This window comes from Ammospiza nelsoni, chromosome 5 (assembly GCF_027579445.1).
Source record: "Ammospiza nelsoni isolate bAmmNel1 chromosome 5, bAmmNel1.pri, whole genome shotgun sequence".
Taxonomy (NCBI): Eukaryota; Metazoa; Chordata; class Aves; order Passeriformes; family Passerellidae; genus Ammospiza; species Ammospiza nelsoni.
Window position 1 is genome coordinate 13,753,929 of NC_080637.1, and position 25,072 is coordinate 13,779,000.

At 40.0% G+C, this 25,072-nt stretch overlaps 1 protein-coding gene across 7 annotated transcripts in view; it reads right to left on the minus strand.

Annotated features, from left to right (window-relative positions):
- The window catches only part of SRPK2 (SRSF protein kinase 2), a 128,178-nt gene that overhangs the window by 5,890 nt on the left and 97,216 nt on the right, over positions 1-25,072 (minus strand). For 3 of the 7 annotated variants that reach the window (XM_059471681.1, XM_059471685.1, XM_059471684.1), the window contains 9 exons: positions 22,909-23,015; positions 22,374-22,539; positions 20,321-20,346; positions 18,639-18,885; positions 17,226-17,714; positions 13,401-13,501; positions 13,200-13,307; positions 3,325-3,394; positions 2,000-2,092 (listed from right to left, as the gene is read on the minus strand). In XM_059471681.1, the coding sequence (XP_059327664.1) occupies positions 2,000-2,092; positions 3,325-3,394; positions 13,200-13,307; positions 13,401-13,501; positions 17,226-17,714; positions 18,639-18,885; positions 20,321-20,346; positions 22,374-22,539; positions 22,909-23,015 (1,407 nt within the window). Of the gene's footprint in view, positions 1-1,999; positions 2,093-2,520; positions 2,614-3,308; positions 3,395-13,199; positions 13,308-13,400; positions 13,502-17,225; positions 17,715-18,638; positions 18,886-20,320; positions 20,347-22,373; positions 22,540-22,908; positions 23,016-25,072 lie in introns of all 7 variants that reach the window. The other 4 variants (XM_059471687.1, XR_009418457.1, XM_059471683.1 and 1 more) reach the window with 4 other exon arrangements.

The window sequence follows — 25,072 nt, forward strand, 5'->3', positions numbered from 1 at the left end:
AAATTCTCCAAGAGCCCCAGGCCTGTACCATGAGGCTTATCCCTAGTGCTCAAGCCACAAGAAGTTGAGTACAGAATGCAGCAGCCTGCTGGCCAACTCTGCACCTCCCTCTCACACCCTGCCAGCCCCCCCACACAAATCCCAGCTGGGGACAGCAGAGGCTGGCAGTGCTGGCGTGGCCAGGGAAAAGGAAAAGGGTGCCCGATGCAAAGAAAGATGCTCAAGGAAGGACACTTGGCACCTCCAGTTTTGTTCCACAAACATTTCAGCTTCCCCAGCCTGCAACAGCAGAATAACTGTTGGGTATGACCTGAAAAAGCAGCTTGGTTTGTTACTCCTTTGCCTTGCATTTGGGATCCTCTGGTTTAAGCAGAAACAGGTGGGATCCAGTCTACTTAATCTTCCACAGCAAACTTGCACCTTTATGGTGTGTGGTTGGTGAACCAAGCCTTTAATCCTGCCTTAAGTCCCACCCTGAGGATGCAAGAGGCACCCCCAGTGCCTCTGAGCAGTGTCACTGATGTTCAGGCCTAGAGGACAACACTGACACTCTGCAGCTGAAGACGCTCATGGAAGCACCAGGGCCTCTCCACATCACAGGAATTTTACAAACTGCCCTCTCCTGTGCCCTGCCCACACTGCAGCTACTGAGTAACTGCTGGGTCACTTTACAGTTCTGCCACATCACTAGAAAATGCCAACCTGTCTGCTGTAAGGTGAAAAATAGGAATGTGAGATACATTCCAGCAGCTGCAATCCCTGACTGGAGGTGCTGCAGGGAATCTCCTGCCCAGCTCTTACTGCTTGACACATTTCCAGACCCATGGGCTTGACTTTGCACACCTCAGTTACCAGGAGACTGTTTGAAGCCCTCTGACACAGGCCCCCTTCTCTGCCCCCCGAGGCAGCTCCTGAAGCTCATCACTGCCTGCTGTGCAGGGAAACACTTGTTTAAATCCACCCTCTGCAAATTCCACTGCCTTTCCCCCAGCTCTTACACGGTGAGTGCTGGCAAACAGCAGCTCTGCCTTCAGCTCATCCACTGACTTTCTGATTACACAAACCTCACTCCACACTCAGAAGCCCCATCAGCCTCCCCCAAAGGGCAGCTGCTCCCTCTGAGATCACCACTGCTGCTCTGCACTGCAATGCCATTGGCAGCCTCCTTAAGGACACAGAGGCACAGGGAGTCAGTCCCTGCTGCAGCAGGAGTATCCAGCACAGAGCAGGGGGGAGGGGCAGTCACCGCTGGGAGGCCATGGGAGGCTGAATCACTGATTGTGTTCAGCCTCACAACCCTGAGCTCCAGAGCCGCCAGCTCAGCCCCCGGACACCAACACCTCACTGGGCAGCCCTGGGCAGGGCAATCCCCAGCTCTGTCAGCAGCAAAGTGCCCTCCCAGCTGTGCTGACAGCCCAGGATGCTGCTGACAGAGCCTGTCCCTCCACACAGCACAGGCTGTCTCACAGCTGAGGGGATGCAACACACCTGGGGCATCACCACATCCCCCACAAGTCAAACCCTGCCCTCAAGAGCAGCCTGGGCCAATTCCATCTGCCCTGCCTGCTCCCTGGGTATGACAGCAGCTCAGTGCCCACTGCCCAGGTATTCCCTTCCTGCCTCTCTCATCCCTTACCAGTAGCACCTGCTGGACACCACTAGCTGGGATCCAAAGCTGCTGGCAGATGATTCTTCACCACACCACAAGCCATGCATCACTTGAGTCCTCACACTTACAGGAACATTAGACAACAGATTCACACAGACACTTGTTAACATCCACACTTTGCTGAGTACATCCCCAAATGAATTTGAAATGAAATTCTGAAATGAACACCTCAAACTGGGGCTTTTCCCAGAAAGCCAAGTTTACATCACAGATCTTCTTTAGTAAGTGCTCTCCATTTAAATGGATCTATTTCTTCAGTACCAATAAATGAACATATTCTCCTTTTGGATAGTATTATGCTTTAAATTAGTGTTGCATAAATACCGTTACCTTTTTTGGTGAAAAACTCCTTGGAATATTTCCCCAACATAGCGTATTTTCGAGGGATTTTTCCCAGCAGTTCAATGATCAATGCTATGTGGTCTGCATTGGAGAACATTGCCAGCAAAACAGAAACATACAACAGTTTAATCAGTACATTGCATGCACACACTAACACTGGCCCGGTACAGACAGAAATAGATTGATCCTGGTAAAAAACACATGAGCACACTGCTCACTCAGTGGCTACTTTGGAAGGATGCTTTCAGCAAAACTTCCTTCTCAAAACAATGAGTGGCAGCTGCCACAAACAAATTTTGCCATGTAATTTAAAATGTACCAATAGTTATTTTTCAGAACATTTGGGTAAAAAAAAAAAATTCAGAGATTCGTGGGAATTTTGCTTTTAAAAATAGAAAATTTTGTTGTGTGATTTCAGGAAATGCTCCTTGCTGGGACATGATGCAACCAGCCACAGCAATTCCACTTCTGTCTGCGTCACGGCACCTTTCAAAAAGAAGAGGTACTACCTCTGCGATTGAAGAATTCCCGAGAATATTTTCCAGATAGAGCAAAGTGCCTTGGGATATTGCCTAGCAGCTCTATGATGTGTGCTATGTGGTCTATGAGGGAGAGAAAAAAAGGATACGGGAGTGGAAGGGGCAGGGAAAGGATGGGATAAAAAAGAAGAGGAAAGAAACTGGAATTAGTAAAAAATCAGAAATAGTTTCAAATCAACAATGTTTGCAGCAAATCCATGCAGAGGTTTCCAGGATCAGCAGAGCTCTGGCATCATTAGTAGCATTTAGGAACAATGAATGATGCCCACATAACCACTGCAAAGAGCATTTACAAGCAAACAAGCATGAAAATGGACAGGTATACAGATGGAAGCAGGAGTTAACTCTGATTTAAAAAAAAATAATTAGTAATTGCCTAATACAAATAAAAATACACAATGTAAACATTATTCCAGTGTCACTCTTTAAGAGAATAATAGAATAAAGTTCAAATTTGTCGTTTCTTTTCTAAACTAAAATGTTGTTATTTTCAATCAGGTTTCCACACATATGCAATCTTACAAGAAGGGTAGTTTAATTCCTTCAGGCAGTTGTTAAGTAGATGAATATCTGCAGAAGGCAGTTTTTGCCCACCCACTGCTAGTGGTGGCACTTAAAACTAAAAAGAAAAAAAATCATATTTATACTCTGAAAACAACGTTTATGAACAGCTCTACTCAAATACAAAAACACCACTGGTAAGCTCACTGGAAATTTAAGAGAAGGTGTATGAAAATATGAAGAAACTCTCACAATACCTCAAAAGAGTCATACCTTCATCCCTGGAATAGTCTTCACCAGAGTGTGGCTCAAACAAGTAATCTCCAGTCGCCAGCTCAAACGCCTACAACGCAACAGACACAGTCAGGGGCTGCAGAAATAACGCCTTCCATCGAGAGGTGTCAGCACAACATCACAGCTCCCTCACAAACCACAGGAATCCACACTCAGCTCCAGCCTGAGACTGATCTGAGACTCAGGAGCAGCCACTTACCTGGGGACATCACTCCTGCAGAGCAGCAGCAGCAGCACAAACCCAGGCTCTGCACAGAGCCCCACATCCAGCCCTCTGTGGGGCTGGAGCCTGCCCATCCCCAGGCACTCTGGCCATGCAGGTGGGATGAAGGAAGGAATCACACACAGGGCCAGAGTGCAGCCCTGCCCTGCAGCCCTGGCAGTGCTGCTCTGAGCCAGCCTTAAACACAGCCTCACCCACTTGTGTGCAGTGTGGTGGTTGTGTCAGCCACCTGAACACATCAGGCATTTCAAAATATAATAATATATATAAATAATACAATATAATATATATAATAAAAGCTACACATGTATCTGACGGGTATTTACCTAGCAGGATGCACGCTGGAGGCTGAATTAAAGAAGTCTGAATCACAAATAAAATCCATTTATGACTATAACTTATCACTTGAAATTAGCCAACAAAAAAATCCATTCATGTCTATAATTAATCACTTGAATTAGCTTCTTGGATTACTCTAAATCTGAAAGAGTTTTTTGAAACACTTCAATGGTGGGAGTAAATGGCAAGATAGATACTGATGAGGAATCCAGAACAGACACCAGGACATCAGATCCCCTCAGAGCAGGCAGGGATGCTAGCCCTGTGTTAGGTGAGGGTAAAATTGACTTTCTCTGTATGGGTGTAATGAACATGAAAAGCTGCAAAGCTCTGAAGCACCTATGAGAGCCCATACTTGTGTCCAGACGTGGATTCATCTGATCTAATTTGTTAAGCTAGTCTCTTTCAGCTCTGGCTCACCAATTGCCCAAGCAGCCACAGGGATCTAATTCCTTCCAGGTGGTTTAAACATCAAACTATTTTCCGTGTCCAAGACATGGGAAAACAACCGATCCAGAAAAGCATTCCAAAAATCAGGCAGAGCTTCCGAGCACAATTCTAGGATGGGATTCCACTCCATTAGAACATTTACTACAAAATACTTGTCTCCTGAAAATAGGCACTTTTCTGTTCCAATTTACAAACTGGAGTTGTTAAATCACCTGTAAATTTAGCCTATTTATGAGCATTTGGCTTCTTCAAGCTGTGAACTGCAGTGTCATCCAAGTGGGCTACAGCCAACATAACTCATTGCAATCACACATGGCAGCCAAGAAAACAGGAACACCCCTTGATGACATTTCTGCTGATCCTATGAACAGGCCTTTAACTTCTAAAGTTACTACCACTAATAAACAGTCATTCACTACTTTTCTTATTCCACTCTTAGCTCAGGATTGACAGTTTGCATTGTACAGCTGAAAACAATTTTATTTCATAAAATACCAGGTTTCTAAACTGAAATAAATGTTAAGAGCAGCCAGAAGTGATCACTGGGGTAGATCTCTGAACACACCACAGAGAACAGTGTTATTCTCCTGAAGTGAGACACAGAAGACCCAAGTGTCCTCTCTGTATCTCATGGCAATAAATTTATTCATAGGGAGAGCTGGAGCAGCTTTCCCAGGAGAGCACACACCAGTGGGGCTGATTCCCAAGGACATTGAGGAACTCCCTGCTATTACACACAGATCCCTGGAGAAGAATGGAAATGCAGCTGAATTTAGCCACAAGGGTAGACTACACAAGAATATAGTTTCTGTCCATAAAATGAAGTATTAATAGCTTGATATGTCTGTGTGGGACTTAAAAGATTAAACTGAAAAACTGTGAAAACTGTTTATAGAAAAGCACAAGAGGTAAGCATACTGCTGTGATGCTCTGAATTTCAGATCAGTTTGTGTATCACAAGAGCTGAAAATTCCCATAGATTTGGGGTATTTTTTTAGTATACCACCTTCTCACTGAACAAAAACCACAGCTTTTGAAAGTGACAATGATGCTTCTCTTTTCCTTTTGTACAGCTCTGACTGCATGCCCAGGATGGGCTGGGGCCACAGCACTTCACACATTGGATTTTCTGACTCTCCCCAAAGGACTCCAAGAACAAAACCACTTCTGACTCAGATGCACACAAGGACAGCCCAGAGGCAGGTGCTGTGGTGTTTGCAATGATGGTTCTTAGCATCCATGGAAGACAATGTCTCACAGGTTCATCTGTGGCAACCTCGTAGTAGTTCCCAGCTACTTTCAGGACAGACTAGCTACACTGGGCAAGATAAATGAAATTAATTTGTCCTCACATAAAAAAGAATAAAACCAGACCAAGGTTTTTGTCATAAAGAATCTGTGCTAGAGATAAATTAGTGCTAGAGATATAGAGATTAGTGCTATCTGTGCTAGAGATAAACACATTTATAAATGTGTTTATAACACATAAATAGCTGTAATAAACACATAAATAGCTATAAGAAGGACAATCCCATCTCTGGATTGTATCAGTTTTTCTGCTCTTTAAAGCACTCTCCAAAGGGGCGGTGCCCTGGAAAGCCCAGGCTGGGATGGAGTGGGAGCCATGGAAGAGCCACAGCTCTGGCTGTGCCACCACACTCTGGCTGCTCTGGGCATCCTCAGCACCCACCCACACCTGACGCCCACCTGCAGGCACAGACAACCCCCAGACCCCACAAGGGAGGTCACTGACACTCTGTGATGACACAGGGAGACCCCAAGGGCAGCACAGTGACCACGGGTCTGCTCTGCCCAGCCCTGACCAGTCTGGGGCCACCAGTGTGACAGTGACCCTGTCCAAGTGGGGAGAGGTCAGGGAGGAGCTGAGGCATTACAGGGGCTGAGCAGAGGAGGCAGGAGGGGAGGCTGGCAGGGCTGGGTCTGCTCAGGGGGGAGAAGGGATTTAATTGCTGCACTCCAATGCCTGAAGGCAACAGTGGAGAAAAACAAGTTCAACTCTCCCCAGTGAAGAGACAACACAGGCAGCAAGATGGGAAATTCCAATCAAACATGAGGGAAAAAATTCTTTGGTGAGACTGCCTGAGTACTGGGACAGGCTGCTCAGAAAGGCTGTGGAAATGCCATTGTTATAGGTACATCCTGAGGTATGTACCCCTCACCTGGACATGGCACTGAGTGACCTCATCTAGCTTTGACAACAACCCTTGTTCAAGAAGGAGATCACTTTAAACCTAAATTTGTCTATAATTTCTGTGACGGTGTTCACAGGGGTTCTTGGATGAGGGAAGAGATGAGGATATGGCTCCATGTTTCAGAAGGCTTGATTTATTATTTTATGATATATATTACATTAAAACTATACTAAAAGAAGAAAAGGATTTCATCAGAAGGCTAGCTAAGAATAGAAAGGAATGATAACAAAAGCTTCTGTCTCAGACAGAGTCTGAGCCAGCTGTGATTGGCCATTAATTAGAAACAACCACATGAGACCAATCTCAGATGCACCTGTTGCATTCCACAGCAGCAGATAATCATTGTTTACATTTTGTTCCTGAGGCCTCTCAGCTTCTCAGGAGGAAAAATCCTAAGGAAAGGATTTTCCATATAGGATGTCTGTGACAAATTTCCAGGATGCTACAAATACAGACTAACTATATTTACTTATTTTCCCTTTGAAAGTAATAAGTTCTAAAAACAAGTTTCTTGACAGAAATTACAACTCTAAAATACCATGATTTTTTAACTTAATGTTGACATTTACCTCAAGACAAGTCAGCATTTCATTTATTATATGGAGATAAAAAATTAGCTACATCACACTCAACATATGGCACAGAAGCCCAAGGCAACATCCATCTTTACTGAGTGTTCTGGCAATTTCTACTTACCACTTTCCTAAGGTTCTCACAGAAAACCAGCCTAGACTGCTTTTCTCCATCTGCAGATGGTGAACCTTTCACAGAAATGGTTACACTGCTGTTTTATAGGCTCTGAAGAGGCTCTATGTATGTGAACCTAGCACAGCACAGACCTGCTGCCATCACTACATAATGGAGCCATATCTAAACACACAATTGGAAATAGCTACAATTTCACTGTGTGACAGCTGTGCACTCAATCTGCTGATTGAAAAATGGATGCATGCCTAGGGAAAGCTTTCTGGGAGAGGACTGGAAGAACAATTCACTTGGACTGCATCAGCCTCCCTGAATTGAAGCCCCAGCTGAAAAAGAACAACAAGCTATAGGCCAGAATTATTATTTTGACAGATGAGATGCAGCTCTTGGCCAGAGCTTCTCCTACCCAGCTGAAATGAAGAGATGTGAATGTGAAGACTGTAACTGCTTTAAAAGCAGGCTTGGTTTTAAGAGCACTGTTCCACAGGTTGGTGGGAGCACAGAAAGAAGATCAGAAAGCTTTCTGAGATACACACACCAACTGATAGCTTGTTCTCCCATGGACATCTCACCCTGAAGAGCCAGGCAATGGAAGAGTATGAAAGGCATTTTGCATGGTTAGTGCTTGTAAGGAAGGCCAAATATACAAACCAGAGACTTGCATGGGATGCTTGGAAAGGAAACAAGGTCATTTTATTTGCTGTACTCCAATCTTGGAATCATGCATGCTGAGTGGCTGTTTTGGAAAGTCAGCTCCTCTGGGAAATCATTTTCTTTTGAGTGTTTCAGGTTGTCCACCCACCACCTTCAGGAAGGTGTACAGCGAGTAATAACAGCATTCTGTACTGGATCTGCCTACTGAAAAATACGTGCATAGCAACTTCAGCTTCTTCTCCCCTCGAAACCACATTTCTGATTTTCAATTTTTCCTCAAAATACTGCTTCTGTGCAGACTGAAGCTTGTCATCACACCTTTGGTATGTGCCACTCACACATACTGACATGATGATACTCGTGATCCCATGGAGACATGATCATTTCTTCCCTGCTTACAACAGTGAAGAGTAGTTAAGGACAGCTCCCTCTCCACTCCACACTGGAGAACAGCACACAAAGAAATAAACTGGGGGCACAAGCCTGCAAGGCACCCACAAGCACTAACATGTAGGTTTAATTTTAACATAACCTAGGATAGCCTGTTCATTCTCCATTCAGTTCCTCCGAGTTCTCTCACACAAACAGAAAAGGCCATGAATAAACCCCAGTGCTGTAAACTTGCCTTGTAGTAGCACATCCTTTGTTTTGAAAGCTCTTTGTCTGTCCCCTCTCCATCACACCTTGCAGTGTTTTCTTTCATCATCTGTCTTCTCTTTGGGTAGATAAAATACCAAGTACAATTTTCACCTTCTCTGACTTCCTGCTGATCTATGGCTGTCATTTGTTTGCTAGGTGTCATTACAAAGAGAGGATATTGCAGGAATCACAACCCTCCACCAAAAACACCTCAGAAAAGTGTTAAAAACTTAAAAAGCTTTGTTCATGTCCCAGCCTGTGACACAGTCACCTCTTGCCAGCAGCTCAAACCAAAGATAATGAGCAAAAGTCAGATGATGAGATTCATCACTTCAGGTGCTTTTCCTGTCCCCAATCCAAGGAGACTGGAACAAGGAAAAGCAGTGGAATGATGGTGCTTGCAGTCATTTCCAGAAGCAATACAAAAGGATGCTGTCTGCTAGTACTAGCTCCCTTATCTTGCCAGGATTTCTTGGCAGCAGCAGTGGAGTACTGTGTTCTGTGTTTTCTGGGATTTAGGAAATGCTAAATCACTCAGAGTCTGTTCAGTTGCTGCTCTAAAGAAAGTAACCCGCTCAATACTTTAATGTGGAAATTCAAACCAATACAACTAAATCATCAAGGATGTTTTCAATCCTGTCAAAGGCACTGCTGCCTCCAAATCCATTCCCTTTTTTTGGGTGAAAATGAGAGATGCACCTCCCTGCTGGCAGAATTTAATTAGGGCTTAGTACAGGAAGGGAACATCTTCTAGAATTTAGTAAATGTGGAGAGATTCCCAGTGCGTAGCTCTCCATGAGAGCAGCTCTCAGTTCCACATAAACAGTCCACAATGTTAAAAGAAAAATAAAAGGGTACTGTACAATTTCCTTAACCAAACTTAAGTGGGTCCAGCAAATGACAGCAACCATCATTCCAACCAAGATCACCAAAGTCTAGAGACAAAATATAAGTTACACTTTGTGGAATTCTTTGCCAAGCACTGAGCAAGCAAACGACTCCACTGAGGTCTGGAAAAGCCCACTGACACACACCTCTTTCACAGCACTTCATGCATGCTCTGCACTGATTATAAGCCTCCAAAGATCTGCATCATCCTCTTTCTTCCCATCCTTATTTTTTTCCTGAGCAATTCTGCAACTCAGATCACCTGAGCAGAGGACTGGTACTGGTCTGAGGATATTCACACTCATCCTTTAAACCTGATTAAGAGAAGTTTGGGGCACAAGAACTGGGCCATGCCAAACCATCTAAAATTAGAAGATTCAGCTCACAGGCTGCTGGCTTACAATGCTACTTATTCACTGACATAACACCAAAGAAACAGCACTGCAAGATTATTAGCCCTGAGTTATCTTGCCCTCTTTTGTTGTTTGGGTAGAGCCCTTACATGGCTCTGATTACAAACACTCCCAGCACAGGTAACCCTGACCAGAAACTGGCTAGTCCCATACTAAAATCAATACAAATAAAACAGGACTTTTCCTTCCTGGAAGCTGCATCAAAACCATCACACTCCTGGCTAGACAAAGCCATCCCAAACTAAGTGAGGCCAGGTAAGGAATGCTCTCCATTCAGACACAATGTACCATGTCCCAGAAGATTCATAATGGAATATTCTGGAAGTTGCTGTGCACACAGAACACAGATGCTTTGCATGTTCAGGGCCTGATTATCAGAGGTCTTGTTTAAAAACTTCACCTTCATCCTTATTATTAAAGACTGTGTAAAATGCACTGGCAACTGGTATGATGGAAAAACACATTCTACTGCTGCTGAGATAAAACACAATCTTCTGTGCTTAACACACTTCATGCCATAAATACAAGCCAATACAAGAACCAGCAGCTGGGCCACTGATGGTCAGTGCTACCCTCAGTGAGCAAGATTATTTCATTAGCAAGGAAAATGCAGTGAAAACTTTAGGCTCAAATGGAGATCTATAAAGTACAAGACCAAGTTAAGACCCCAGGTGAATCCTGGTACCAAACATTCCAAGTCATCCTTCATATAATCCAGGACACATATAGATTTGTGAGTTTTATATACACATAAATCTATAACACAGACACCCTACAAACACTAAGTTCCAAGAAATGCCCTTTTTTTGCCATTTTTTAAATGGAGATGTGAGCTAGAATATCTGACAGTAGTGGACACAAAATACATGGAGAAAATCTACTTTGCCAGTTAAGCAGTGTTCATGTGTGCTTGGTGCTGTCACATTAGGTAAAGTATGGATGGATGGAAACTTGCCAAGGAAAAGTAATGGCAATACTGCTGGACCACTCATTTTGCACAGTACTGCTTCCAAAATGTCCTTAATGACTCAGGACTTGTACTAGCAGAGTTGCCTCTGCTCTCCTTTGGGAGTCCTGGACATCAAGGCTAACAGGGTATCTGAGCTGTATTTTGGCTGAAAATAAGCACCATCTGCTCCAGCAGACAATCCCTTTGAAAACACAGTAAACATGGAACAGAGTGAATTAAATATGAAACAAGAGCAAGATAATCTAGAAGGGCATTTTCTGAATCAAATCTAGGTACAACAAGGAAACCAACCTTGAGAAAGCAAGTAGAGGCATTAAAACACTTTGGCACTTCACAGTCCTTGACTGCCTTAGGGATGGGAGAGGTTCACATCATAATTTCCAAAGACAGCCTAAATAAATTTGGGAGTTTGCAGTTCCACATCAGGAATGCTTTCCTGGCTGTTAATCTCTATTACAAGTCCTCTGCAGGAAGAGGTATTAAGGCCTCCAAGGCAATCCCTACCTCAGAGCTGTTTTCCATCTGATACAGGATCAGCATCCCCAATGCTCTGACCCATTTTCTCAGCCACACAGCAATGCAAACACTTTCTAGGGGCTTTTAAATGATGATTTTTTTTCTGTGAGCTTGAGAGGCTGCTCTCTATTTTTTACACAACTATACCATGATGACAATTATATTCAACAATTGTATGTAAGTGCTGTAATGTTGTAAAATTTCTACTGCATTTCTTAAGGGCAAAAACCTAAAGACTGTGACAGAAGACAGAATTACAGCACTTCTGCCTCAAATGCTTTACTATCTGCAAGGCTTACATAACAAAAAAAGCAGAACTACATTTTTCTCTTTAAAATAATGAAATTTCATGCATAATTGTGAATCTGAGTTAAGGTACCTCCAGTGGCAGTGATGCTTTAGGCCTTTTTCTTTCCCTGAGCTTGAAGAAAGCAGGAACACTTACATAACACAGAGGAGAAGTTGTAATAGGCTGGGAAACCCCAAGTATTGCAAGAATATTACATTCCTTAGATGTGATATTGCTATTTAGTACCCCTCTATCTTTAAATACAGTTCTAGGTAGACCTCAGCCTGCTTTATGTGCCTTTAGTTCCAAGACTAAAAGACTTTATAGGACTATAAAATTAGCAGTGACAGGTACAACTTGAAGATGAATGCAGGGTGTCCAATAAAATAAAAGATTATCAAGTTCAACTGAGGTTTACAAAATACTAGGTAAAAGAAAAAAGTCTCTATAATGACTTTGTAGTTAGCTAAGAGAAGAATAACTTAAGGAATTAAAGAACAAACTGTGGAATATTTTATATGCTTTGTTTCCAATGTAATAGAAAAATTCTCCATTTTGTAAATTTTGGAAATGGATGGGTTTGCTGTGTACTAAAGAAAAAGCTAGTATTAAACTCCAGAGCAGACATACTTTAATTTCACTTATGGGTTAGCTAGTTCCAACACATGGCTTGCTGAACTTCTAGTATCTGTAGAATTTTATGTTCCTTTCAATCCTCCTCCTCCTCTCCCTCCGAGCTGTGTAATTCTTCTCATCACCCACACATGCAAACTGTGTCTAGTATTTGATCTTCTCCTCCTCCTCCTCACACACTTACTCTTATCAGACATGTATTTGTAAAATATAAAGATTTTATTAAGATTTTACTTTTAAAATAGGCAAAGGTATTTCTAAATTTGTTTTTTTGGATATACATACTATCTTAAATGAGAGGATGCAGCTTGTTCATCCTCATTGAGATATTAGGGTGTTTCAGAAAGTTGCATGATCAAGTTTTCACTTTTTCTGTTCTATAAAGACTCTTAAAAAGCTGTAATTTCAGTTGTGTTAAAACTAATTCCACAGAATGTTACCACATATTTTATGCCAATAAACTGAATTCCTACTCTTGAAAGTTTAGAACCAAGCCTAATCCAATCCATGTTTTCACTGCACTTGGCACCAATTTAAAGTATTTCCCTATTTTTGCTAAATCACAGCTAACAGTAGCCCAGGTTCTAAGACTGCAATGAAACAAAAAGTTGTACTTTTTTAGTTACATTTTGTCATTCAGAATAGACACATATTTTTTCTCTAAACTTGCATGTTTCTGGCTACAAGTTTAAAATCATCACATGAAAATTAGATGTGCTCTCCAAAATATTTCCTTTTGATTAAGAAGGCTTGAGAAATTGAAAGAAAGGGAAGAAATCATCAGCAGCGATCTGATACAGCATCATTTATGATAATGTATTTGTGTCAAAACATCAAAAACATCCCCATCAGGCTTCCTTACTAAATAAACAACTGTTTTAAGAGCTTTACTCTTGTAAAATACACATTGCATTGTTCTTACCATACATGCTGTACTCCAGATATCAGCAGGTGTACTGTAACCTGCTCCTATTAAAACCTCTATGGATCTGTACTGTCTTGTCTGGATGTCTTCTGTGAAGTGTTTGTGCTAAAATAGAAAGAACCACATTAATGGGAAAAAAGCACTATAAAAAGACCTGTTCTAAACAGTGAACAGCTAAAATGATGTAGTTCCACTTACCACCCAGCAGGCATTCCCCAGGTCAGCAATTTTAACTCTAATTTTATCTGCATTCCTTGGGTCCAGGGGATTCACCAGTAAGTCAGCAGCACGAGTTTTTGCTAACACAAGCAAAATGCAGAACAGTTAGAATGTTAAGCCCACTATTCATTATCTCTAAGCAGTTTTGCCTTGACACTTTGTTCAGTGTTGTCATACACTGAATACATGACAATAATTTGCTGAATGTTACAAGAAATTTAAGCAACATAAATAGGATTTCTTCCCCTGATTTCTAAATATCCTTATACATTTCAAGTGCAAATTTTTTGCATTTTTTTAGCTGCCAAATGACTCTTACTACAATAACCAGAGGAGCTTCTAAGCAAAACCAGTGTATGTTTCCAGGAACAGATTCAGACAGAAAATGTGAAAACTCAGACTCCAAGAACTCACCCACTACACACATGAAAGATATGTTCTTGGAACAATTTGGTTGAGAAATCCTGCACTTCCATGCCTGGCTACAGTAAAAATCTGGCTGAATTCCTCCTTTTTTTTTTTTTTTTAACCTATCCCAAGGTGTAAAAGACTCACCAAAACCTGGCTAATTTGAGAGCCTAGAGGGCTGTCATCCTTTTCACAAATAATTCAGCACTTAAAAGTTCACTGAAGGTTCTATTTGCCTCAATTATGATCCAGACTAAAAAGGCAGAACTTTGATCTTGCAATCTTTAGAGGCTCTTGGGACACTGAAACCTTAACACCCCCAGCAGAGGTGCTGCTTTTCTCTGTTTTGACATTCCACCTGCTAGTTCCTAAACTGGGAAGAAAGCAGATGAAGGCACAAGACAGAAGCAGGTACCACACATCACAGGGAAGCACAGGAGTGGTCTCTGTTTCCTTGCCCCAAAGCTGCAAGGTGTAAATTGGAAGCTGAAGGTAAGATAAGAAAGAGGTACTAGATCCAAGCACTTGTGGCTGCAGTGACCTGATAAGCTGGTGAAAGCCTTGGAACAGGAAAATACACCAGACATGGCACAAGGACAAAAATGCTGGATGTCTAATGGAGAATTAGGAGTGACTGAAATCAGATGGAGATCTTCAACTGCTGGCACAGGAAGCCTGAATGGGTCATCAGAGCACTGAATTTTAGCCAACCAGAAAAGAAAGTGGTAGGGCCCACCAGAGGAGAGAGGGAATGAAAATATAGAAACAGCAAAAGGCAGAGGGGGCAGTGACCACAACAAACAGCCCTCTAAAAAAGCTGGAATGGAGTCCAAGACTCAAGTTTATAAAAAGCATCAACATAAGGACAGAAGTAAAACACTCAAAAGATAGGAACTAGTAAGACTAGTAAGCTTAATACTAAAGTCTTCCCTTAAAAACATGCTGCATAGTACAGTGCAATATTTTTAACACAATCACATGCACTACTGAAGAAATAACAGGACCTTTCTCAGTTCAGTAGTCTTTGCAAAAAAAAAAAAAAAAAAGACAATGCTGGATAAATCCTTCCCACATGTGTTGCTGAAGGATTGCAGTAAATATAGTCAAATGAAGGGGGGAAAAATGCCCCATGACTAAGACATCTGAATATGACATTATGCAACAGCTTTCTTCAACCTCTTCCTAAGAGAGGGACATGAGCTGGCAATAGGGAAGTGCCTACACTTTTGTGTTTTTCTAAAAAGTTGTGATGCTTAAATCCTGTCTCTTCTTGGATTCTGTATTTGACAAACACAGATCATTTACAACTGAAAGTGAAGGCAGAGTAAGTGCATTTTCTAGAAAATACTCTCAAAAAAGCATCCAGATAAGTTTAACCTTTGAACAAAATTAGTGAACACTTCTGTGTCCTAGTTCCACAAAAACTAGGAAATATCACCTTAATTCTCACAATCTCTGCATGACAATGTACTTAGCAAACATTCAAACACTGGAGAGAGGAGGAGGAGAGTCGTGAGGAAATTAGAGATCTATCTTCAGGGCATTTGGTCACGCAGTGAAAACTTGAGAAAAACAAAACTGCTCATCCACTAAACACAAACTGGTTTGTGCACCAAATAAAGCAATAATCCCAAAAAAAATAAGATGAGACCATGCCACTTAACAATGCATAGCAATGCCTAGAGAAAGAGGAACAAATGAAAGTCTACTTCAGTACAAAAAAAGGAGAATAAAGATATGATGAAAAATTATGTAGCACCATTTAAAAATATTAAATAGCCTCTAACTCCTGTATGCTTCTTTCTAAATACCTTCACCTGTTTTATTACTGTTATACTCAATGTTATTATTGATGCCATTAATATCTGTAACATTCAGCTTTTCTCCCTTCTTCAAAAAAGTCAACTATCACTGAATTTACCGTCTGTCTTCTCTCGTTGCAAGAAAGGTGTGAGAACTGATGGGATAACATCAAGGAGGAATAAAGCAGGTTTTTTTCCCCAGCTAGGGAGCTAAGCTGTTTCCATGAGGACAAAAGCAGCTTTAATCTCTGAAGACATGAGGATTTTACCCACCACCCCAGGAAAACAGCAGTGGAGTCCTTCTGCCTATATGCAGCTGGCAAAACAAAAGAAGAAACTACCAGGCATTCAGGAATCTCCTCTGTATTGTTTCAGGGACTTGAGAGTGTAAGGAGGTGGACTAAAGCCTTATTTGCCAGGATGTTCCAGAAATGCAGTTCTACTGAGCTGTATTTTATTTCACATTTCTTACTTTACCTTACCTGTCAGACCCTCTAATAAACTGTGTGAATTGCTCTTCTAAAGTCTTAAACCCAGAAATACACTTGACTGCATTTTTCAATGCAGCTCAAATTCATCTGTGACAATGTTGATGTCAAGCTTGGTGATCTTCTCCCTAAGCTCCCATTTTCTTCTATCTGCTCACAGATTTAGAATCTCAGTATTTTCTTTATTAAAGCTGAAACCCATATATTTATCATTTAACCACTGGCACTATAAATAAGATCTATGTGTAATATCCTGAAGCTATTTAATTCAATGGCAAAAATCCAGCTCTTTGCAGTGACACCAAGATTTCACCTTCCATGTCTTCAAATGGATTTACAGGCAAAAGTTCTGGACTGATGGCCAGAATTTAAATGTCCAAACCCATGCTGAATATAGAAACACCATAATGAGTTGAGGGTTGGCAACATGCCCTGCTGAGTATTAATAAAAGGTTAAAACAGGAACTGTTTGACACAGAAAGAACAATTAATGAATGAAAACACAGCATAATACAGAATTTTTTCAATATGACTGAGAAAAGATGTGACAATAAGTAACAGATAGAAGCAGCAGCCAGACAAGCTCAAACTTGCTACAATTCTTCTAAAACAATTCAGAGTACTAAGCAGTGGAACACGCTTCAATCACACTGGATTATAATTTCATTTGTCTATTTAAGAACAGGTATTTTTCTTTTTGAAAAATACTTTTTAAGCCAACAATAAATGTTACTGGGCTTAAAAGATGGTGTATTAGTGACTTGTTATCAAAGGACATCAGGTTTCATGATCTCATGCTCATCTACCTTCAAACTACAGGAACGATGTTTATTTGCAACTATAGATTTCCTTTTCTCTTTCATAAGCAAACTGACTTGTCAATGCAAATGTTTATTCTACAATAATTTGTTTATCTAATACCCCTTCAAAGCAAGTTCTAGAGTGGAAAATAACCCATAAATTACAGTTCTGCAACAAAACCCATCCAATTCACCTAAACAATCTTTTCTTAACCTAACCACTGCCTTTGCATTCCATTTACCTGCCTCTTTTAATGCAATACACACCCATGCTACTAGACAAAAGCCATTAAGAGGAACACTTACTTTTTGGCAAATCCCCAGTGCTGGACGCTGAAACCGTTCTGCTCCTGTCATGAGATGGGCTGCTCTCCTCCCTTTCAGTTACAGTGGATCCTTCAGACACAGCAGAACCACAGGCTACAGACTCCAGAGCCCCAGAGAACACCGACGCTGAAAATTCCGAGAATTGGGACTCTGGAATTTTATGACGTCCATTTGGCAATTCACCATTAAACTGTTCATAGGAGCTGCTATAAGAGTAATCACTTTTTGCATTTGGATCATCAAGATTATACTCCTCTGGATTTGGACATTCTTCCTCTTCTTCTTCCTCATCTTCAATCTGTTGTTCCAATAGGAATGGGCCATTCACAATATGGCCGTTTGTTTTGGGGGATTCTATCCACTTAGGGTCTGTAGAGTCAGTGTTGACAAGCTCCTGCTCAACATCATCATCCTTTTCAGTGTTTTCCTTCTCTGTGTCTTCTTTTTCATCCTGATCTTCTGCTTCACCTGAAAAATTTCAGCAAGCAACACATTGCATCACATGTCAATAAACCAGACTAAAATTAGGCAATCGTAATTTTTAACTATTCAGTAACTACCTGACTTCTGACATATCACACAAGGAAACACCAAATATCACTGAAATATGCAAAGCTTCAAATCTAAATTAAAGGTAAAAGGATGGTCTTACTAGACTGCTGGAAAAATAAAAAATAGGAAGGGCTTCAGGAGGGAATAATCCAGAAGAGAATGATGTTATGAAGGGAAGATGAATAAGGCCTTGAATGCAAGCTTTTAAAAATCTAGAATTCAACGTATGTCAATGGAGTCATCACAGAAGCAGGAAAACTCTTTGTAAAAGCAGAACTAAAACAAACCAAACTGAACTACAGTCTCAGTAGTTACATCTTTATCAGGACTGAAGAGCTGACAAGAAAATCAGGGAAGCCAGAATGGAGCTGGACCATAACGATTGTGGTCCAAGTCACCAGGGCTGAACAGGAATTTTAACAAGTGAAGAAGTTGCAATCTTTGTTACCTGAGAGATCATTACAACAAACACTGTAAGAAGAAAAAGGGAAAGAGCAATAATGACTCCAACTATGTCAATAACATTATAGAAAAATGCCTCTTATTGTTCTTCTATTTCATCAGGATACTCAGTTATTCCACTCAATGTGGCATGGTGACTGTTATGTGCTTTTTTGAATACTTTATAGCTATACACTACTATTCATGGCTTTCTTCACTTCTGTAGTAACTTTGATTTTTCTTTACCTTTTGAGGTTTTGTAGTTACAATTTTAACTACAAGAGAAAATGAACTTAATTATTGGAGATTTTGTTCACTGCACCAGATACAACACAGCACAGTTACACTTTCTGCTCTGAAACAGTAAAATCAGGGGCAATAAAAACAAGTAATACTGACCATCATCATTTCCAGGTTCTTCATCTACTACCTCTTCTATATCAGCTGTTTTTAGTTTCACCTCTGGGTGGTACTCATCCTCTTGTTCATTTGATGGTACAGCTGAGGTTACATTTTCTTCTATTTTTTTCCTTTCAGCTTCCCGCTCTAGTTCTTCTATTTCCTGCAGGCGTTTTTCCAGCAGCTCAGCTTGCCTCTTCTGCTTTTTCTTCAGTTTTTTCTTTTTGTTTTTGGATATTTTTCCAACCTGAAATATTAATACCAAAGAAAGAAAAAACAAAAGTAATTATTTTCAAGCCATCTCCAAACTAATTTACAGTTTGATTACCATTTTTTTTTGAAAATACTAGATGGCAACTAATTTAGTAATTATATTACTTTTTCCAATTTACTTCAAATCAAGAATGATACAGGATTACATGAGGCAAAAGTCCACCAAAATTTTACACAGTAAATCATGTTTTTTACATGGTCATCATTAGATATAAAATCAAAATACATCTATACATCTAAGATGTCATAATAAAATTCTTATAATCCCACAACCTTGATAAACACAACAATCTTAAACTTCAATCCAGATTAACAGATGATACTGTATGTGGAAAATAATCAAGCGTCATATTAGCTGTTTACAGAGAAATTCAATACCTTGTTTCTCTCTCTTAATAATGCAGTTATTAACCAGCAAAAGTATTCTGAGCAAAAAGACACAAGAAAACTAAAGAGACTGGAAACAGTGAATTCTAAATAAAACCTGGGGTTTTTTCAGCTATTTTCTAGTGAAAGGAATGCATTTTTATTACTCTCTTCTGGCCCAAAACATATGAATTACAAACAGCAGACGGCCATTATGAAGTTTCTCATTTTATATAACATAAGGATTGAAAAACTCAGGTACAACAACAAGGAAATGAAAAGTGAATGCATTTTAACAGAATTGTGGCTTCCATTTCTACCATCTGATAAATGAGATCTATTCATTTTTCATTCATTGTTTAAATATCACAATAAGAAATCCTCATATAATCAAAAAATAAAGTACAAGGAAAAGCAAAAAACATTTCCTCAAAGCTTTATCTGTTAATACTGTTATTTTCATAAAAAGCCATGGGATCACCTAAACAAGACATTAAATTTCACAACCCTAATAATTTTCATCCATGTTGTATACCCACTGAAATTATACATGTTCTGTACACACAGAAAGCAGCTTTGACCACAGATATTTCTGAACAGCTGTATTACCACTGGTTATTTCCTATATGCATGTGGCAAAGAGATCTTTCAAACCTCAGAAAATTGCCTCAACTTTCAGGCCTTGATGATTAAGGCCTTTATGCCCTTAAGATATCTGCAATGCACAATATTTAGTGCATTCTCCCATTTTTGTCAGGATTTGGACAAATGGGTTATTCCTCAAGAGAAGAAAACAGCAATGCTTAACTTAGTTTGACAAAGCTATAGAACTAAATGTCTGTGAGAATTTCCATCACAGAAATACTGTGTTTAAAACTGGTAAGGCCACAGACATGAAAAGAAAAATGTTCTTTGAAAGATAAAAGCTTTATTCAAAGGAAGCTCTTAAAAAGGGTTGAGGCTACTAACAGTCTAATACATATTAAAAGCCAGAGAAGCACAGAAAATAAGGCAGTTAAATTGTATTATATAACAATACTTACAGGCTTTTGTTGTGGAGCTGTACTCACTAAAAAGACAAAAAATAAATTGTAAATAAAATAAAGGTTTTCTTTTTCAAAAACAGCTTTTTAAAAGCAAAAACAAGTAGAAATAATTTTAAAATACCTTTAACTAAATAAGGCAGTGCTAAGTTTACTTTGTTAGCCAGATTTTTTACTCTTTACAAGTACATGCTGCCTGAAATCATTTGATGTCTCCATTAGAGCATCTGGGATTGGAAGGAGCTAACAGCTATCTGTGTTCACTGTGCTGTGCTTGGCACACAGCTCATGAAATTTAAAAAAAAAAAATTAAAAAAAGCTGAACCATTAAGAGTGGATAGAAATCATGGAACGGCAGAGCAGGTATAGACTGGTTTAAACAGTTCAGGGAATATTAGCAAAAATACAACTACTGTGTTGTACCCAACAGAAAAGCCAAATACTCATGTGTCTTACTCTGCAACGAGGCAGTTTGATTGCTAGGGCTGGAGGCATGAAGAAGTGCCTAAGGCAAAAACCACAGCATATCACAGAAAAAGCAGCTCCAGCACAGGCCTCTCTGAGCAGGATCCCAGCAGTGACTGGCTCTGATGGGATTGCAGTACTGGCACACTCACAGAGCACCACAAGGCACATTAAACCTCCCCTGTGATCAAAACCAACAGAAATATCCAAAACCAGGAGACAGAAGCAAGAGGAACTGAAAATGGGAGAACCTCTCACAAACTTCTTCAGACACACAGGCCTATGGCAATTAAGGAATGCCAAAAAAAATACAGAGTTGTTTCATAGGTTCAGATCCTGCTGCTAAGCTCAGGGAAAAACCTGCTTGAATGCCCCTGAAAGGGCAAGGTTTTCAAAAAGATTCTTAAATCTGAGCACTATCATTGTTATAAAAAGAGAAATTATACACAACCTATTCTATGTGTTGCTGTAAAGGCAACACATGCTCAGCTCCCGTGTGGAAAGCCATATATTTAATTACAATTTGCTAAGAACCAAGTGTGATAAGAATGCCATTCCTTAAAATAATACTTATTTTAATGTCAGGAAGCAATATAAAGGCTGCATGAACAAAATCAAGTTATTTCCCATATAAATAACAAAATATCTAGCTATGTGATTACACATTATGTCAAATTCAATATAATACATTCACCATTTATACAACTTTTCATCTGAAAGTACATCTGAAATGCTAATCCAGTGAACTGGATCCTGATCACTGTATTTGCTCCCAATATAGGAAGTATTTTTAACATACCTCACAGATTTTAATCTGTGATATATTTTCTGACAACATAGCAAAGGGAATTATTTTTCCACTGCCTGTAGCTGATGTGCTCAACTGGCAAATTAGTAGCAACCACAGTACTGAAAATATATAGTACATAGTACTAAAAAGAAAATTACTAGAAAAGCTACACTTCCTCTTTGCTAATTGCTGTGAACTTTTTTACCTTGCCTACTCCTAGCTAAACATAAGGCACAGTTCTATCAAAACTCTTGGCAAACTTAACATAAAACATTTTACAGGAACCCCCAGGAAAACCCCTAGGAAAATGGGCTTATCATGCGTTCAGTTAGTTACAACAAATTCCACTTTTAAGGGTGAAAAACTATGAATGTAAAACTTTTCATTGATTCTTAAAAGTAAGTTACAACAGACAAAACGGCAGATGATTTCACAAGGATTGTGGTGAACTTATAACAGAACTAGACATAATTTAGGTAAGATTAGTAACTGTTGTCAATATTAGAGATGTAAGCTTCCAATGTGACTAAAACCCAGGCATTAAGGGTTGTGGGATGGGAGGGGAGTAAGTTTACACCAATAAATCTTTTTCTGTTTCTGGGGACCCTGAAAACTTGAACATGCAAAACCAGCACAAAATCATTTCCTGACAGCTTCAAGAGCAGGGATAAGAATTAAACAGACATGCATTTTTCACATGCAATTATTTAAAATGTGAATTCTCACTGGATAAAATACTGCTAGCAATACTGTTCTGCTGGCAGTTTCCCACACTGCATTTGAACATGCTGCTCATACCTGCAGAGCCAGAGGGGGGAGGAGCCCCAGCCTTCTGCCACTCGGTGGCCTCAGCTGCCATCCTGCGCACGTAGGCATCGTCCACACACATCAGGATGTTCTCGGGCTTTATGTCCGTGTGGATGATCTTGCACTTGCTGTGCAGGTAATCTAGACCCTGAAGGACCTAATAACAGAGGGAATTTTTAAAAAATCTGCTTGAAACTGCAACAAAATTAATTAAGAAACTCAACTTTCAACTGCATTTTAAAATAAGGCTGATTTTATCACATTGCTCAAAAGTACCCAGAAATTGGAAAAAATACGTTACCAAGTAGTAGCATAAACACGTAATTTTCCACTGCAGCATGGAATTACAGAAGCTTATGAAGCAAAATTGTTTGATGCACAGTAACACCAGTGCAATCTCACCCCACTGAGATTAAAATAAAATTATCTCAGATAGTAGTAAGAGTTCAGTTCAAATATTGTAATTCAAACCTTCAAACTGTTAACAATTGTGGAAAAACCTGATTAGAGTATTAACTAAACTTACCTGTCGAATTATGCTTTTAACACAACGGATGGGAAGGCCTTGATAATTGGACTTGATTATCCATTTTAGAAGATGATGTCCAAGTACTTCAAAGACCATGCAGACATCTGCAATTTAATTAAGGATAACTTCCAAATAAACTTGTTCATGAGATCAAGTTTGCCTGTGTTCTGGCTAAAGGAGTCATCATCCCCTTTAGAGGGAAAATGATTCCCCCAAAAATGAGCATGGCAAATGCTTTGGTACCTTGTTTCAATTATACATAAACCCATACAGAACCAGTGTCCAACTGCAGAGCAAATTAAAATAAAACATTTTAATTACACAAATCTTGTCCATCACTTCTACATGTTAACAACAGCACTAGGGTGAATAATTAAGAAAGTAATTGTAAAAAGTAACTAATTAATTCTTCTTTTCTTTGAGACAGCTGAAAGTAATGATTTGGCCTATGATCTCTATTTTTTTAATAAATTTTAAATTACATTAATAGAAGGTTTTAATAACAAAAGTGTGCAGCAACCATGCTTTAGAAAATGAACCATAATAACCGTTTTTTATTAAGCTGAATAGTCACTTAACAACAAATACTAACATAGTATGAGAATGGATCTCTTAAAGCCTACAGTTTTAAATGCAGAGAATAATGGCAATCACCAAAGAACTCTCAAACAAAGAAATGCAGAACTCAGAAACAACATGCAAAAAACACAATAAATAGACACAGCGTTTACTACTGGCTCCTGACAGAGGCAAACAGTCAATTATCAGGGGAGATGATTAGGACAAAACATGATGTAGGAACTTCCAGTGATTTCTGCTTCAAGGGCTTTCTAAGTTAAGAGATTCTACACCCACACGCCTGGGTAGGTTATCTTTCTATTGAGAAAATCTTCAAGTACTGAAGCTAATTTAAAGTTTTGCCATCACAACATTCTGGCAAGTTAAACAATTAGACTACATCCAATTAATCCTCAAATGTGAGCTAGGAATGACCTTAATATACCTGGAAATCAGAAAACATGTTAAAATCTTAACTACATGATACTATAACCTTGTGATGAACAATATAATGCAAATAACCAAAAATTAATTACTGCAGGAAAATCTTGATTTTCTGACTAGGTCAGAGACCATTCATATGGGAGACCACTTCTACAATGTTAGAAATCTTACCTAACTTCTTTAAGTTTTATTAACTAGAGTCTTGGCAATTATCTTAAGAGCCACTGTCTTGTGTTAAAATGAGACTTACCTTGTCTGTCAGTTTGTCACACACATTCTCCTCAAGTACCTACCTATATACATAAAGGTAATGCAAGTTTTAACATCTGCATCGTCTATACTGAAGTTACACCAATAGTAAAAGGTCTCAAGACTGGTCAAAGCACACTGTAACACAACTGCTGCCAACAGTTAATCTCATTTCACATTCCTGAATTCCTGTTTTAGAGGAGACACTGAATAGTCCTTTCTCACTCACATCAGCTGGGTGAGCTCAGAACTCCATCCCATTCAGGAGAGGAAACAGCCTTGGTTACTTTACCCCACAATGAACACGAGTCACTGCAGAGCACACAGCCATCAGAGAGGATGAGCAGAGAGCATGAGCTCTGCAGGGCTTATTAACTGAGCCCACACAGTCAAGCTGCAAAGCTACAGCAGCACAGATTGCAAAAAGGACACTGCAACATTCAGAAATGAAATATAGGACACCCGCCCACAGTCCTTCAGACCATGCTGCTGCACTCTCCAACGCACATTCCTGGCATTCCTTGCACTTACAGAAATGTTAAGCATTGCCAGTGACCAGAAGAGAGAGGGATGTAGGGAAGTAAACAGCTGAGAGGCAAGGGAGAGCACCAAGAAGGAAGGTGTAAGAGGAATGGCAGAGGCAGGCAGGAAGAGGGAAGGTCATCAGAAAGTGATGTCTACCTGAAAAAAAAGATTGCAACATTCTGCAAGGAGGACTTGGACAAACTCAAGGGACACTCCATACTGGAGAGACAACTGGAAGGAAGAGAAGATACAGAGCAGGCTCAGTGTTGGGAGTAGGATATGCAGAAATGTGTCTGCTGTCTGATTTACTACCCTGATCTGAAAAACATTAACCTTAAGCCAGACTGCCCAGAACAAAGAGTTTGGGAAAAGCTCTGTATTAACT